A 12,077-nucleotide genomic window follows, 5' to 3' on the forward strand; every position below is an offset into this window, starting at 1 on the left:
GGAACTAGCTCTTGTAGACCAGGCTGGTCTCGAACTCAGAGAGATCCTCCTGCCTCTGCCTCCCGAGTGCTGGGATTAAAGGCGTGCGCCACCACCGCCCGGCTTCAATCTAAGTTTTTAAATGTAAAATCGGTTATTTAAAATACATATTTCCTTCATCTGTTACCTTCATTCCAATAGGCTAAACTGTGTTCTTGATTACTTAATTTTAGTTCTATTGTCTGTTACATGTAAATCTTATTTCTGTTAGACACAGAGAATAAAATAAGAAAAAGTCAAATACCAGTCATGATGGCTAATAGCTTTAATATGATTCATTTTTTCCTTTCCTTCCTCCCTCCCTCCCTCCATCCTTCCCAGCCTCCCTTCCTTTCTTTCGTTTTCCTTTTTTGAGAGATGCTCTCTCAATGTAGCCCTAGCTAGCTGTACTGTACTGCTGTAGGACAATGGTCTTTTATCCTGTCACTTGTATTATTTTTAATAAAATGCTGATTGGCTAGTAGTCAGGCAGGAAGTACAGGCAGGGCAACAAGGCAGGAAGTAGATGTGGGGAGACGAGAACAGGAGAATTTAGGGAAAGAAAAGATGCTGTTGTCTGCAGTCGTCACGCAGATGCAGAGGAAGCAAGATGAGAACGCCTCGCTGATGAAAGGTACCAAGCCACATGGCTAACACAGACAAGAGTTATGGGCTAATATAAGATTAATGTAGACCTCTGTTTTTCTTTGGGACTGAATGACTGTGGGTCCAGGTGGGACAGAAACCTCAGGCAACACTGATGCCCTCTATGTAGACCAGGCTGGCCTCAAACTCAGAGATCCAGCTGTCTCTACCTCCCAAGTTTCTTTCTTAATGGCCCTTGCCAGCTATTCCTCTCTCCTGAAGACTGCTGTCTTGTCAACCAGCCAACCTAATCTATACTAGACCTTAACAATGAGCTTCCTGGATATGAAGGACCTTACAATATTTAGTTAATATCACATGGCCTTTGTATGCTGATTGGCCAACAACAGCAGGACCATGTTGTGAATGAGAGGTCCTAGAAATAGGCTGGATTTGCTTATTGAGACTGATGGACTGGTGAGAACCACAACAGTGTGGAAAGGTTCGAATATTGCAGGTAAAAATGCTAATTATGTAATCTCCAGGTTGCCTTCGCCTCCTGAACAACCAGTTCTTGCCCACCTCTAACATCAGGACTAACATCTCGTGAAGACAGATAAACCCCTTTTGAAATCTATTAACTAAGCAGATGACTAGCTGCCACCAACTCAGAAGCTTGACAATGTCATCGGATAACATCTTAGGCCTGCGGCAAGGCTTCCGCCATCTTGTGGTACCCACCTCTCTGATAGACCCACCCATGTGTTTTAAACTTGTCTTCTTATGACTCTCTTTGTTCTACAAAACTATGAACCTTCAGGAAGCTGCTTCCACACAGAGACGTGGAATTTGGGGTAACCTAAATCTATGTAGCTGGACCACAACCACTGAAAATGGTTCCAGAACAAATTATGTCTTATTCCCTTTAGGAAAACAGCTGTTTGCTGTGTGGACAGAACAAGAGGTCTGTGCTGTCTGTGAAGTGCAGGAACCAGTCCACGAGGGCCTGAGCTGGGCACAGCAGCTGAAGCTTTGTTACATGGCATCTCAGGCTGGTGCCACAGATAGGAGATAGGGAGATAGGAGTTCTCCCGGAAACACCTGGACTCTTCGGAACAGTCCCAAGCATCTTCAGCAGCCCAGCAACTGTGAGTTTATTTTAGGAGCTCACCTTCTCCCGGAAACACCTGGACTCTTCGGAACAGTCCCAAGCATCTTCAGCACCCCAGCAACTGTGAGTTTATTTTAGGAGCTCACCTTCTACTGCATTAGCATCTTATCTGATGCCAGCCCTTCCCTGGCCATTTCATATCATACTGAAACCTCTGCTGAGGATGATGCTGGTTTAAAATTTTGCTATGTAGCATAGCACAGGATGTCTTGGAGCTCCATGGGTAGCCCAGGCTAGCTTAAACTCATAAAGACTTAAAATTAAGCTCATAGAGACTGGCACTGTTGGGAACTGTGGCTTTGTTAAAGTAGATGTAGCCTTGTTGGAGGAAGTGTGTCACTATGGGGGGGGGGGGGTTGAGGTCTCTTTTGCTCAGATTCCCTCATTGTTGACTTTCAGACCATTTCCTGTTGCCTCCAAGATGTAGGGCTCTCAGCTACCTCTCCAGCACCATGTCTGTCTGCACGCTGCCATGTCCACCATGATGATAATGGACTGAACCTCTGAAGTGTAAGTGAGCCACCCCAATGAAATGTCTTTCCTTTATAAGACTTGCCATGGTCATGGTGTCTCCTCGCAGCAATAGAAACCCTAACGAAGACAGAAGTTGGTACCCGGACTCGGGTATTGCTGGGATAGGCTGCACCATGTTTTTATTGGGAGTACTATGGACTTTGGGAGTGGGTTAGGAAAGCAGTGGAAAGCTTTAAGCACTGCCATACTGGCAGGCATACGGAAGAGAGTGGTGCTGAGTTATTTGAACTGTGTGGGGCTCTCAAGAGGTTTCAGAGGAGCAGAATTTTATTATGTTGCCTAGAGATCATTGTTGTGATATTTTGGTGAAGAAAATAGCTGCCTTTGCCCTTGCCCAAACAGTCTGCCTGAGGCTAAAACAAAGAAATTGGATTAATTCTGTTGGCAGAGGAAATATCAAAACAGCCTAGTAGAGACTCTGTCAAGTTGTTATTTGTGGTGACTCTAATGAAGATTTATAATGAAAACGAACAAATTAATCAGGGTAAGTCACAAATGTGATGCTGAGAAGTGGGCACCAGGACGCAGAATGGAATTAACGCTTGGCCCGTGTTTAAGGAGATAAATGGATTAAGAAATGGAATAAAGGGAGTGGTGACCTCTGGATAAGATCCTCCCCCCACCCCCCAGCTAAGTGTCCAGTTTGTGAAAAGGAATCTAAGAACAGTTTAGTGCCCAGTGTGGTGGCACACACCTTTAATCCCAGCATTGGGGAGACAGAGGTTGGTGGATCTCTGAGTCTGAGGCCAGCCTGGTCTACAGAGTGAGTCTTAGGGCATCCACGCTCAGGCAGTGAGGGAGGAAAATAGAAAGCTAGCGAAGATGTAATTGAACAAGAGGGCCGTGTTCCAGCCCCAGCAAGCAGAACTTGGCAGCTCCAGCCACATGGTTCTGGCTTTAGAGTCGAGGATAGAAGAAAGAGGTTATGGAATTTGCCTCTGTGCCTAAGGACAGATGCTGAGGCCAGGCATGTGTCAGACATGTCCCTAAAGAGACCATTTCAGGAAGCTGTGAACAAGCCTGGATTGCCTTGGAGACCCCAAGATGCTAGAGCTGGCAGAGTCGAGGGATAGCCACCGAGGAGAGCTGCTAGCGGAGTGGAGGCAGCCAAGAGGAAGAGCGTGTGCGGTCAACAAAGCTGAATGAACGGAGTTGGAGAGCTGAAGAGTGCTTGGACATCAGACGTGGAGATGCAGAGTTTGAAGTTTGCCTTGGTCCAGTATTAAAGGAAAGACTATGGGGACTTTTGAAGTTGGACTGAATGTATTTTGCATTGACTGATACTGTTATACACTTTTGGGGCCAAGGAGAGGAAGGTGGTGGTCTGAATGTGACTGACTCCCATAAGATCATAGGGAGGGAGTGGCACTATTAGGAGGTGTGGCTTTATAGGAGTGGGTGTGGCCTTGTTAGAGGAAGTATGTCACTCTAGTGCATGGGTTTTGAGGTTTCCTATGCTCAGGATACCACCCAGCATCCCAACTGACTTGATGTTGCCTACATGTCTGCAAGACAGAAGACTCTCAGCTACTTCTCCAGCACCATGTCTGTCTGCATGCTGTCATGCTGCCTGCCCTGATGACGACGAATTTAGTGTCTGAATTTGTTGACATGAAACAGCCATGCCCTGACGTTTTCTGTGTCAACTCCAGACATTCTGCACACCAGACCCACAGAGATTGGTTTGTGTGTAAGAGGAAGCCCTGCTAGGAAGGCCACAGGGCAGGCAGGTAGGTGGGCACCAGGAGGTGGACCCGAGGAAGGCAGGTGGTGGGGGCAGGGAAAGTAGGTGCCGCACACAGGAAAGGCGGGTGGGGGCTCTGTGCACACCATCAGGTCGCTGGGAGGTCCCAATGCAGCATGTTCTGTGGATCAGAGGGCACACTGTCCCATTACTTCCTCTGATGACGACGGGCAGCAGGGAGTGCACTGCCCCAGGGTAATGGTCTGTTTAATGGGGATGTCTCTTCACCAGTGGCTCATAGACTGCAAAGAGCCACTGTGGGGTTAGGGTCCCGGCTGGGGACCACTCTCCCAAGCTGGTGTTTGGGTGGACGGTGTCTTTTATTACCTGCAGCCACTTCCTTGGAGGGGTAGCCAACTGGCATCGGTATTGGCAATTATTTATTTATTTTTCAGGCACGCATCCCGAGTGCTGGCGTTTCTGGCATGGGCCATGATTGCTCTTTGGGGGCATTCAAAATAAGGAATTCTGTTTTGAGGTTTTGTTTTATAATAATAAAGATATTTTTTTAAGTGCCTTAAGGACTTCTAGTTCCGCCTAGACCTAAGGAAGACCCAAGCAGGGCTAGTGAGTGAGTGGTGCTACTGTAGCATGTTTATAAGAGTGAAAGAGGCCTTTCCCCAGTCTCGGGGTCTAGCGGAGCAGCTGCAGTGAAGGCCAGCCAGTGGACTGGGATCTCTCCCTGGCTGCAACTACTCCCGCAGCCCCAGGCCTCTCCGGCCTGGGCTGAACAGGCAGAACACACATCCACGGAGGAGGCGGGAGACTCCTGATGACCTGTGTGCATTCCTTGCAAGGTTGGTTGGTTGTAAGAGGTGGTGGAATCAGTAGTTTCTTCTTCCACTTCTGCCGCACAGAACCCAGAGGCACTGCCAGGTTTGGTGGCAATGGGGTGGCGGAGGTGAACACCTTTACGCGAGCGGCTTCTCATCACTCTGTGAGTGTAGGGACAGCCTGGTCTACACAGTGAGACTTGGCCTCAAAAATGCACAAACAATGGGTGGTGGGGGCACACATCTTTAATCCCAGCACTCAGGAGGCAGGGGCAAGCGGATCTCTGTGAGTTGGAGGCCAGCCTGGTCTACAGAGTGAGTTCCAGGACAGTCAGGGTTACACAGTGAAATCCTGTCTTAAAAAAAAAAAAAAACCTAAAGCAAAACAAACAAACAAAAATCTAGATATAAACAAAGAAACAAAACCAAAACGGCAAAGAGGCACATTTGAAGGCAGAGACAGCTGCAATGGCCCAGTGCTCCCCAATCCTGGTCTGGCAGGCAGCACCGTCCCTAACAGCACAGCACACAGTGGGATTACTTTATGATTGGCTTACTCCTTTACCAGGGGATGGAAACCCCCATAGCCCTTCCTGAAAACAGTGGTGCTGCAGAATTAAGGAAAACAGTTCATTGATAATTGCCCAGAGAGACGTCGCCGCCAGGAAGAAGCTCTTCAAGGATGATGTCGCTGACATCACATTAATACACAAATGGAATTAGAATTTTTCTCGATTTGGGGTAATCTTCAAACTTCTCATGGTACCACCTAAAATGAGAGAAAAAAGCGTTTAGAAAACCAATTCATCTTGTCATTTAAGCATTTTCAAAGATGGTAATGAAAGTGATTACAGAACAAATACCTAGGTGTTTTTTTACATTTTAAAAGTTTGTGTCTGTTATGTATACACACAGTAGTCAGAAGACAACTTTCTGAGTTATCAGTTCTGTCTTTCTATCGCATAGGTGCCAGAGATTGAACTCACATTCTCAGGGTTGATGGCAAACACCTTAGCCTACCAGGGGCCATCTTGTCAGCCCTAAGTTGTTGTTTTCTGTTTTTGATTTTTTTTTTAAGCAATAAGGACTTGCCATTTATCCACACCGTAAATAATTTTAAGTGCCAAATGTGTCTCAGAAGTGTCTTGCATAATTCACCTTTCTGGGAAGGGACACTCATGCGAACTAAACATACAATGGGTGATGTCGGCAATTCGGCTCTTCACTTGAAGCAAGTATTTTCAGTGCACGAGTACAGGCAGCCAGCTGGGGAGGCTGATGACGAAACAGGCAGAATCAGAACGGACACGAAGGCCCCTAGCTATGCCGCGTATCTACAGTGGCAGCGCCTTGAGAGGCTGGGCTGGAGGGTGGCCTGGGCATCAGTGCATGAGACCTCATCTCCAAAAAGTCTTTTTATTTTCTTTACAGGATTTAGGAAGAGTCAGTAAAAAGAAGCTTCCCTAGGCACGGACGATGTTAAGGGAAGCAATCATTTACTCGTGTAGCAGAAAGACACTGAGCAGAAGGGGAGGCCGTGAAGGGCGCTGTGTGTATCTAACTGCAGTCCAGAGCTACAGAAATGACAACCCGTGGGGCCAACTGCCAGTCGCTGTCATCTGCTGTGCAAGCAAAGCAACGAGGACAAGAAGCTTGCCGGGGCCTCTGCATCCCCTGCCACCTCTCTGCATGGGACCCCGTGACAGGAGTCTTTCCCAGAATTTGTCAATAGTCACCAGCGCAGAAAAGGTACCCACTCATCACAGCTCCTTCTTAAGATGCCCTGGGGATACCTGTACGGGACGCCCCACGTTGATAGACGCTGATTCTTCTGCCTACTGAAGATGACAGTGGTCTCAGGAGGGCAAGGGCAGAGCAACCATGAAAGCACAAGTCAGTAAAGATGAGCGTATACACTGGTTATACGGTTCGGGATCCTGCTGGAGGACACTGTATAACTTTGGCCACATATATATATATATATATATATATATATATATATATATATATTCCTATGACAACATGCCTATACCCTGAGCTACGTGAGAGGCTGAGGCAATAGGATTTTTAATTTCAAACCAGCCAAGGTAACATGACAAGATTGTGCAAAGGGATAATTATTTTGTCCTCAGCTTTTAAGGCCAACAAATATATGAATATCCTGTCACAAAACTGAGTTACTCCTTAGGACTCAAAATCACCCCACACTGACATCAATTTCAACAAAAGCATCTTCAGCTCAGAAGTCATATAGCACGGGAGGAGACAGAGGCTTGGGACTCAGTCTGTGGTCGTCCAGCTTTGGCAGAGTAAGACTTCTCTAGCAGCTGGCTGTTTTGCTTTTCTGGTCCTCAGTTTGAACCCCATATTTGTCTCTGAGTTTTTATTATTCGTGCTACACTCCATAAATGATGAGGACCTGGATAGGAACTGGCTAAGCAGTTTAGGGGTGGGGGCTGCAAAGGCCCTTCCTTCAAGGTCAGAAGCAAGAAATGGCTTCAGTTCTCTGGCCAGCAGGGGGCGCTCTGGTTTCTTCGCTCCTCCTAGATGAGCACCCTGCCTGGAGTAAGTGAGGCAGGACAGAAGTGATTTTAAGCTCCTTATTCTTAAGGGGGAAAATGTTACAGAAGCTCTGGAGGCCCCTGAGGTTATCGGGGCTCTGCTGAGAGGGCCTTTGAGAAAGTGACTGTTAGTCAAGGGATCGGAATCTGCGGCTGGCCTTGGGTGGGGCCTTACATTCTGATCTACTCCGCTGCACTGCGCTGCGTGGAACAGTTCATACTATTGACGCAGTTCATCCAGTCAGGCCTGTGAGTCACCTGGCCAACGACCCTCAGGAAGTCACATTTGCCTAAAGCCATGTTAAAGGGACAGGAGAAATGATTAACCCTTCCTGAGACAATATACTCTCCACTCTGAGAAGCCAGCCCTCAGTGCCACCAGTGCACGGTTTTGCCAAGTGTGCCCGCTTCCAGAGCTTAAAAGGGTAACTCTCTTTCTCTTCCTTTTCTTCCTTCTTGATGCTGGTCAAAGCCTATGCCTGTGTTCTCGGGCACCCTGTGCTTTCCATGTAAGCTGCTCACCGCCTCCCATTGCATCTTGGTCTCTCTTCCTCTCCTCTGTGTCCTCCTCACCCCCCAGTAGGCTGCCACGATGCACAGTTTGCCTGCCCTAATAAAACTGTCTTCCAGCCTCCTCCCAATGCACTTGACAATTTTTATTGATGAGATTGAGAAGGGACCCTGACGTCCCTGGCAACACAAAGAATTCCTTGAAAACACTAGTAAGGCTTTCATATGGAAATCTGAATTATTTATTTCCCGTTTCTGTGTGTTTCATATTCAAATGTCGGGAGGGACTTTCTTGGTCCCTGTTTTGTTCGAGAAAAGTGCTGGCACAGAATCCAAGTGTCATTGAGGTCCATCACCTGTGAGTGCGTCAGCACACAGAGACTGTGGTCCCAAGGAGGTCAAAGCTGAAAGTCACACTGGTAGCCCCACACTGGTCCTGTGCAGGGTCTCCCACATGGTCCTGCTGTGGTGGCAGAAAGCTGCAGAAAGCTACAGAAAGCATCAGGACTGCGGATGGCCACCAGGACAGCAGCAGCTGTGTTAGCAAAGTTGGCCGGAGTCAATGAGAGAAGCCATGTGTGCTGTGCAGGGCAGAGTTGGGCTGTATTAGCAAAGCTGTGTGCACCCTTTAGAGCCCAGGAGACTCTGAGTGAATTCCAGTTATCGGGTAATGAGCTATTTATACTAGTGGACATTTTGTTTGGCTGTGATTGGTTTTAACTGTGCCCTGGTTCTTCCCTCTTAGAATTAGAATGACGAGAAATGTTTCTGAGTTGGCAGGTGGATGGGTCTCAAAACGAGACAGCTAAATCTTGGTTCCCTGGCTCTCCTAGTATGTTTCTGCGCTAATGAATGGGCGCCTCTCTTCCTCCTCCTGACCCTTGCTCTGACTCTGTGAACACAGGTGAATGAACCCCGTCTAGAGCAGCTGCTGAATAGACGCAGCAGATGTGGCTCCTGGCTGACCTCAGGCTGGTGTGGTTTACTAAAGGAGGAAGCTGGGTAGACAGAGCACCCAGGCACGCATGGGTAAGGTGTGGAAATCCTGTTATGTAACCTGACTTCTCCTGGGGACAGATGAGACTGTCCAAGTAGCTCCCTGCTGACAGACTGGACGTCCCCATTCCCGTGGACAAGGGAATTCAAGTAGGCAAAAGCTGACCCAAGGTCTCGTGATCTCCCCTCCCCCAGCTTGCTTTCGATGGACAAACTGTTTTCAAGAATTCCTGGCCAGATTGCTTTGCTCATGTGTTTCATCATACCAATAGTAACACTCGTAGGACAATGAGCTATGCAAAGGTCAAAGTTCGATATGCAGATGGCAGGGTGTTCAGTAAGCATGCTTGGAGGCTACGGTAATGTAGCCAGAGAGACTTTAGGTCCTGGGGAACCACGGCTTCTCTCAGAAAGTCCTGTCATTGTGGGGAGTGACCTGGTGACCCCACCCAGCAAGCTCTAGCCAGTGTCTGGTCTACAAAGAGAAGGGACATTCAGAGGAGACCTCTCCTGCATGCTTCTGAGGGAAGCCACAGTGAAGGAAGGCCTTTTGTTTCAACTCTGCAGTCAGTGATTAAGGAAAGGGGCAGGGGCTCTGCTGAAACCAGACTCTTAAGTAGCCTTGGTACTAAAAGATAGGAGTGGCCAGTTCTGGCTACAGGTTTGGTCCTAAACACCCAGCAGGAAGGGACAGCTTGGGGTGGCTGTGACTGGCCTGCATTCCTTGGGGTTTTAGGGAAAAATACTCCCTGGACATTGGGCTCAATTCAACATTGCAGCACCTATGTGAAGCCAAGAGCGATAGGTCCACTATTATTTTAACCTAATAATCAAATAGTAGATGTCTCTGGGAGACATCGCTCACTGTGGTTCTAGCCACACCAATAGCTACCAACATGCCTGAAAAGAGATGCGGTTCATCATTCTCAAGACCAGCCTTGGCTGTGGGACATCTTGGGCAATGGCCGGCCTAGTCTGGGTTACACTAAGGTGGCCTCTAGCATTATTCTCTCTGTGCCATCTGGCCCTTTGCTTCTACAGATGGCTCTGCAGAAAGAGCTCGAGATACACTGCCTGCCAAAATTCCACCAAAGCCACCAGGACCAGCCCAGGAGTCGCCTCCTCAGAGTTCTTTCTCTTCTACAGCTGCACAGCTGGTAGACTCTGCCCCTTCTTAGCGGGAAGACGCCACAGCAGCCACTGCCCTGTTTCCCTGAGATGGGGAGGTCAGGAGGGTTAAAGGGACTTAAGTAGACTAGGAAAGCGGACGCCACTTGTCTGCAGAATGCAGTGTGATGTGAAAGGACAGGAAGGCATGGGGTAGGTTCATAAACTAGCACGAGGAGAAAGGGGAAGCCCCATAAAATACCTAAGCTAGAATCTATTTTTTTTTCCCAAGACAGGGTTTCTCTGTAGTTTTGGAGCCTGTCTGGGAACTAGCTCTTGTAGAGCAGGCTGGCCTCGAACTCACAGAGATCTGCCCGCCTCTGCCTCCCGAGCGCTGGGATTAAAGGCGTGCGCCACCACTGCCTGGCTGCTAGAATCTTTTTAACAGATGCCCAGCCTAGGTTTCTCTCATCCCAATAGGACAAAGGATAAATGGTGTTCTTCTCTCTGCAGTCAGATCAATGGATTTGGCAATCCATCAACAAGGAGCAGTCTCCTCTTTACCTTGACTTGGTTTTTGGCCACTTGACAATGTAATTCCTTTTTATAAACCTTTGCCGAGTACTTTTATACCTCTGCCTTTCTCTGCAGCTCTGGGGGTTTTCAGGGTATGGGAGTTTGCATAAGAATTGTCCCCCACAGGCTCAGACACTTGAATGCTTAGTCGCCAGGGAGTAGCAGTATTTGAAAGGATTATAAGGTGTGGCTTTGAGGTTTCCAAAGCCCTGGTCAAGTCCAGTCATCCTTCCCTAGTCAACAGAGCAGGAAGTGGCTCTCAGCTACTCCTCCAGTGCCTGCCTGCAAGCCGACCAGGGCGATAACGGATTGAACCTCCGAAACTGTAAGCAAGTTCCCAGTTAAATGCTTTCTTTCCTAAGTGTCGCCTTGATAGTGATATTGCTTCTCAGCGACAGAACGGCGACAAAGCCATGGTGGCCTCTGACTCTCTGACTTCTGTCACTCCCGCTTCATGGGAAGACACTGGCCTGCTGGCACAAGGGAGGACCCCAAAGCCGCAGGTCTGCTCCCTTAGCTCTCTCCTTCAAGCAGCGGGGCTAGCGGTTCACTATTACCATGGAAGTCAGGCCTGGAAACGGCTACGCTCAAGTCCAAGAACAAACTGGGATCGCGAAGACATGGTGTCAAACTTACTGGTGATGCTGCCTTGCCCTGCTGAGCAGCGTACTGATCGTGAACAGAGCAAACGCTCCGCCCGAGGGGGACCAGCTGGCCAGTGCAAAGCCACACCACTCCACAATCTCCCCAAGGTAGTTGGCTGCAGTGACATATTCGAACAGGCCTCCTAGGAGAAAAGAGAGAAAAGGTGGTGACAAACAGCACCTAGCAGGACACTCGGGTGATCCTGGGAGCCATCTGTAGAGCACACGTTCAGTTGCTGGAGAAAGCTCTGGAAGAACGTTAACCGAAAGGTTAATGAGATGGAATGACAGACAGAGGGACAAAGGACTAAAGACAGTACAGGCCTTTTTTGTGGGGAGGCGGATCAGCGAAAGGTTACCTCCTACACAGGGTATGTGAGGAAGGGGCGGGGGGAGTGGTTAGCTTTCCATGGACATCGCTGGAGTCAGGGTCTGAGCTAGAGAACCCTGTGGAAAGGAATGGCGGCTCCAGGGTTAGGCTGGCCAGCCGGGGAAGGAGTGGGAAGAGGAAAGAAGAAAGAAATGGGAAGGTTAGGCAGGGAAGCTGCCAAGGCACAGGGAGGCAGAGGTCACTAAACGCCTTCTGATCTGATCACAGCGGGAGTCTGGTTGAGAAACAGGTTTTGCTAAAAAGGTCACTCAAGGTACCTGTCCTCCACCAGCAGGATTTGGAAACAGCCTTTTTCTGTAGTAAATCTTACAAGCAGATTTGGCAAGCAGCAGACATTAGGGAGATGGCGGTTTTCGGAAGGGGTCAGGTCTGGGAGACCGACAGGAGACTCTGAGAGGCAGAGGAGGATGAGCAGAGAGCCTGGCAGAGAGAGAGAGAGAGAGAGAGAGAGAGAGAGAGAGAGAGAG

The 12,077-nt window shown here is 48.6% G+C and overlaps 1 protein-coding gene across 2 annotated transcripts in view; it reads right to left on the reverse strand.

The window, feature by feature from the left end:
* Window positions 1-5,232: 5,232 nt before the first annotated feature.
* The window catches only part of Srd5a1 (steroid 5 alpha-reductase 1), a 40,724-nt gene continuing 33,879 nt past the window's right edge, over window positions 5,233-12,077 (reverse strand). For both annotated transcript variants that reach the window (XM_013349736.2, XM_005356694.2), the window contains 2 exons: window positions 11,212-11,362; window positions 5,233-5,594 (listed from right to left, as the gene is read on the reverse strand). In XM_013349736.2, the coding sequence (XP_013205190.1) occupies window positions 5,528-5,594; window positions 11,212-11,362 (218 nt within the window). In that variant the 3' untranslated portion in view covers window positions 5,233-5,527. The remainder of the gene's footprint in view (window positions 5,595-11,211; window positions 11,363-12,077) is intronic.

Source organism: Microtus ochrogaster, chromosome 19 (assembly GCF_000317375.1).
Source record: "Microtus ochrogaster isolate Prairie Vole_2 chromosome 19, MicOch1.0, whole genome shotgun sequence".
NCBI lineage: Eukaryota > Metazoa > Chordata > Mammalia > Rodentia > Cricetidae > Microtus > Microtus ochrogaster.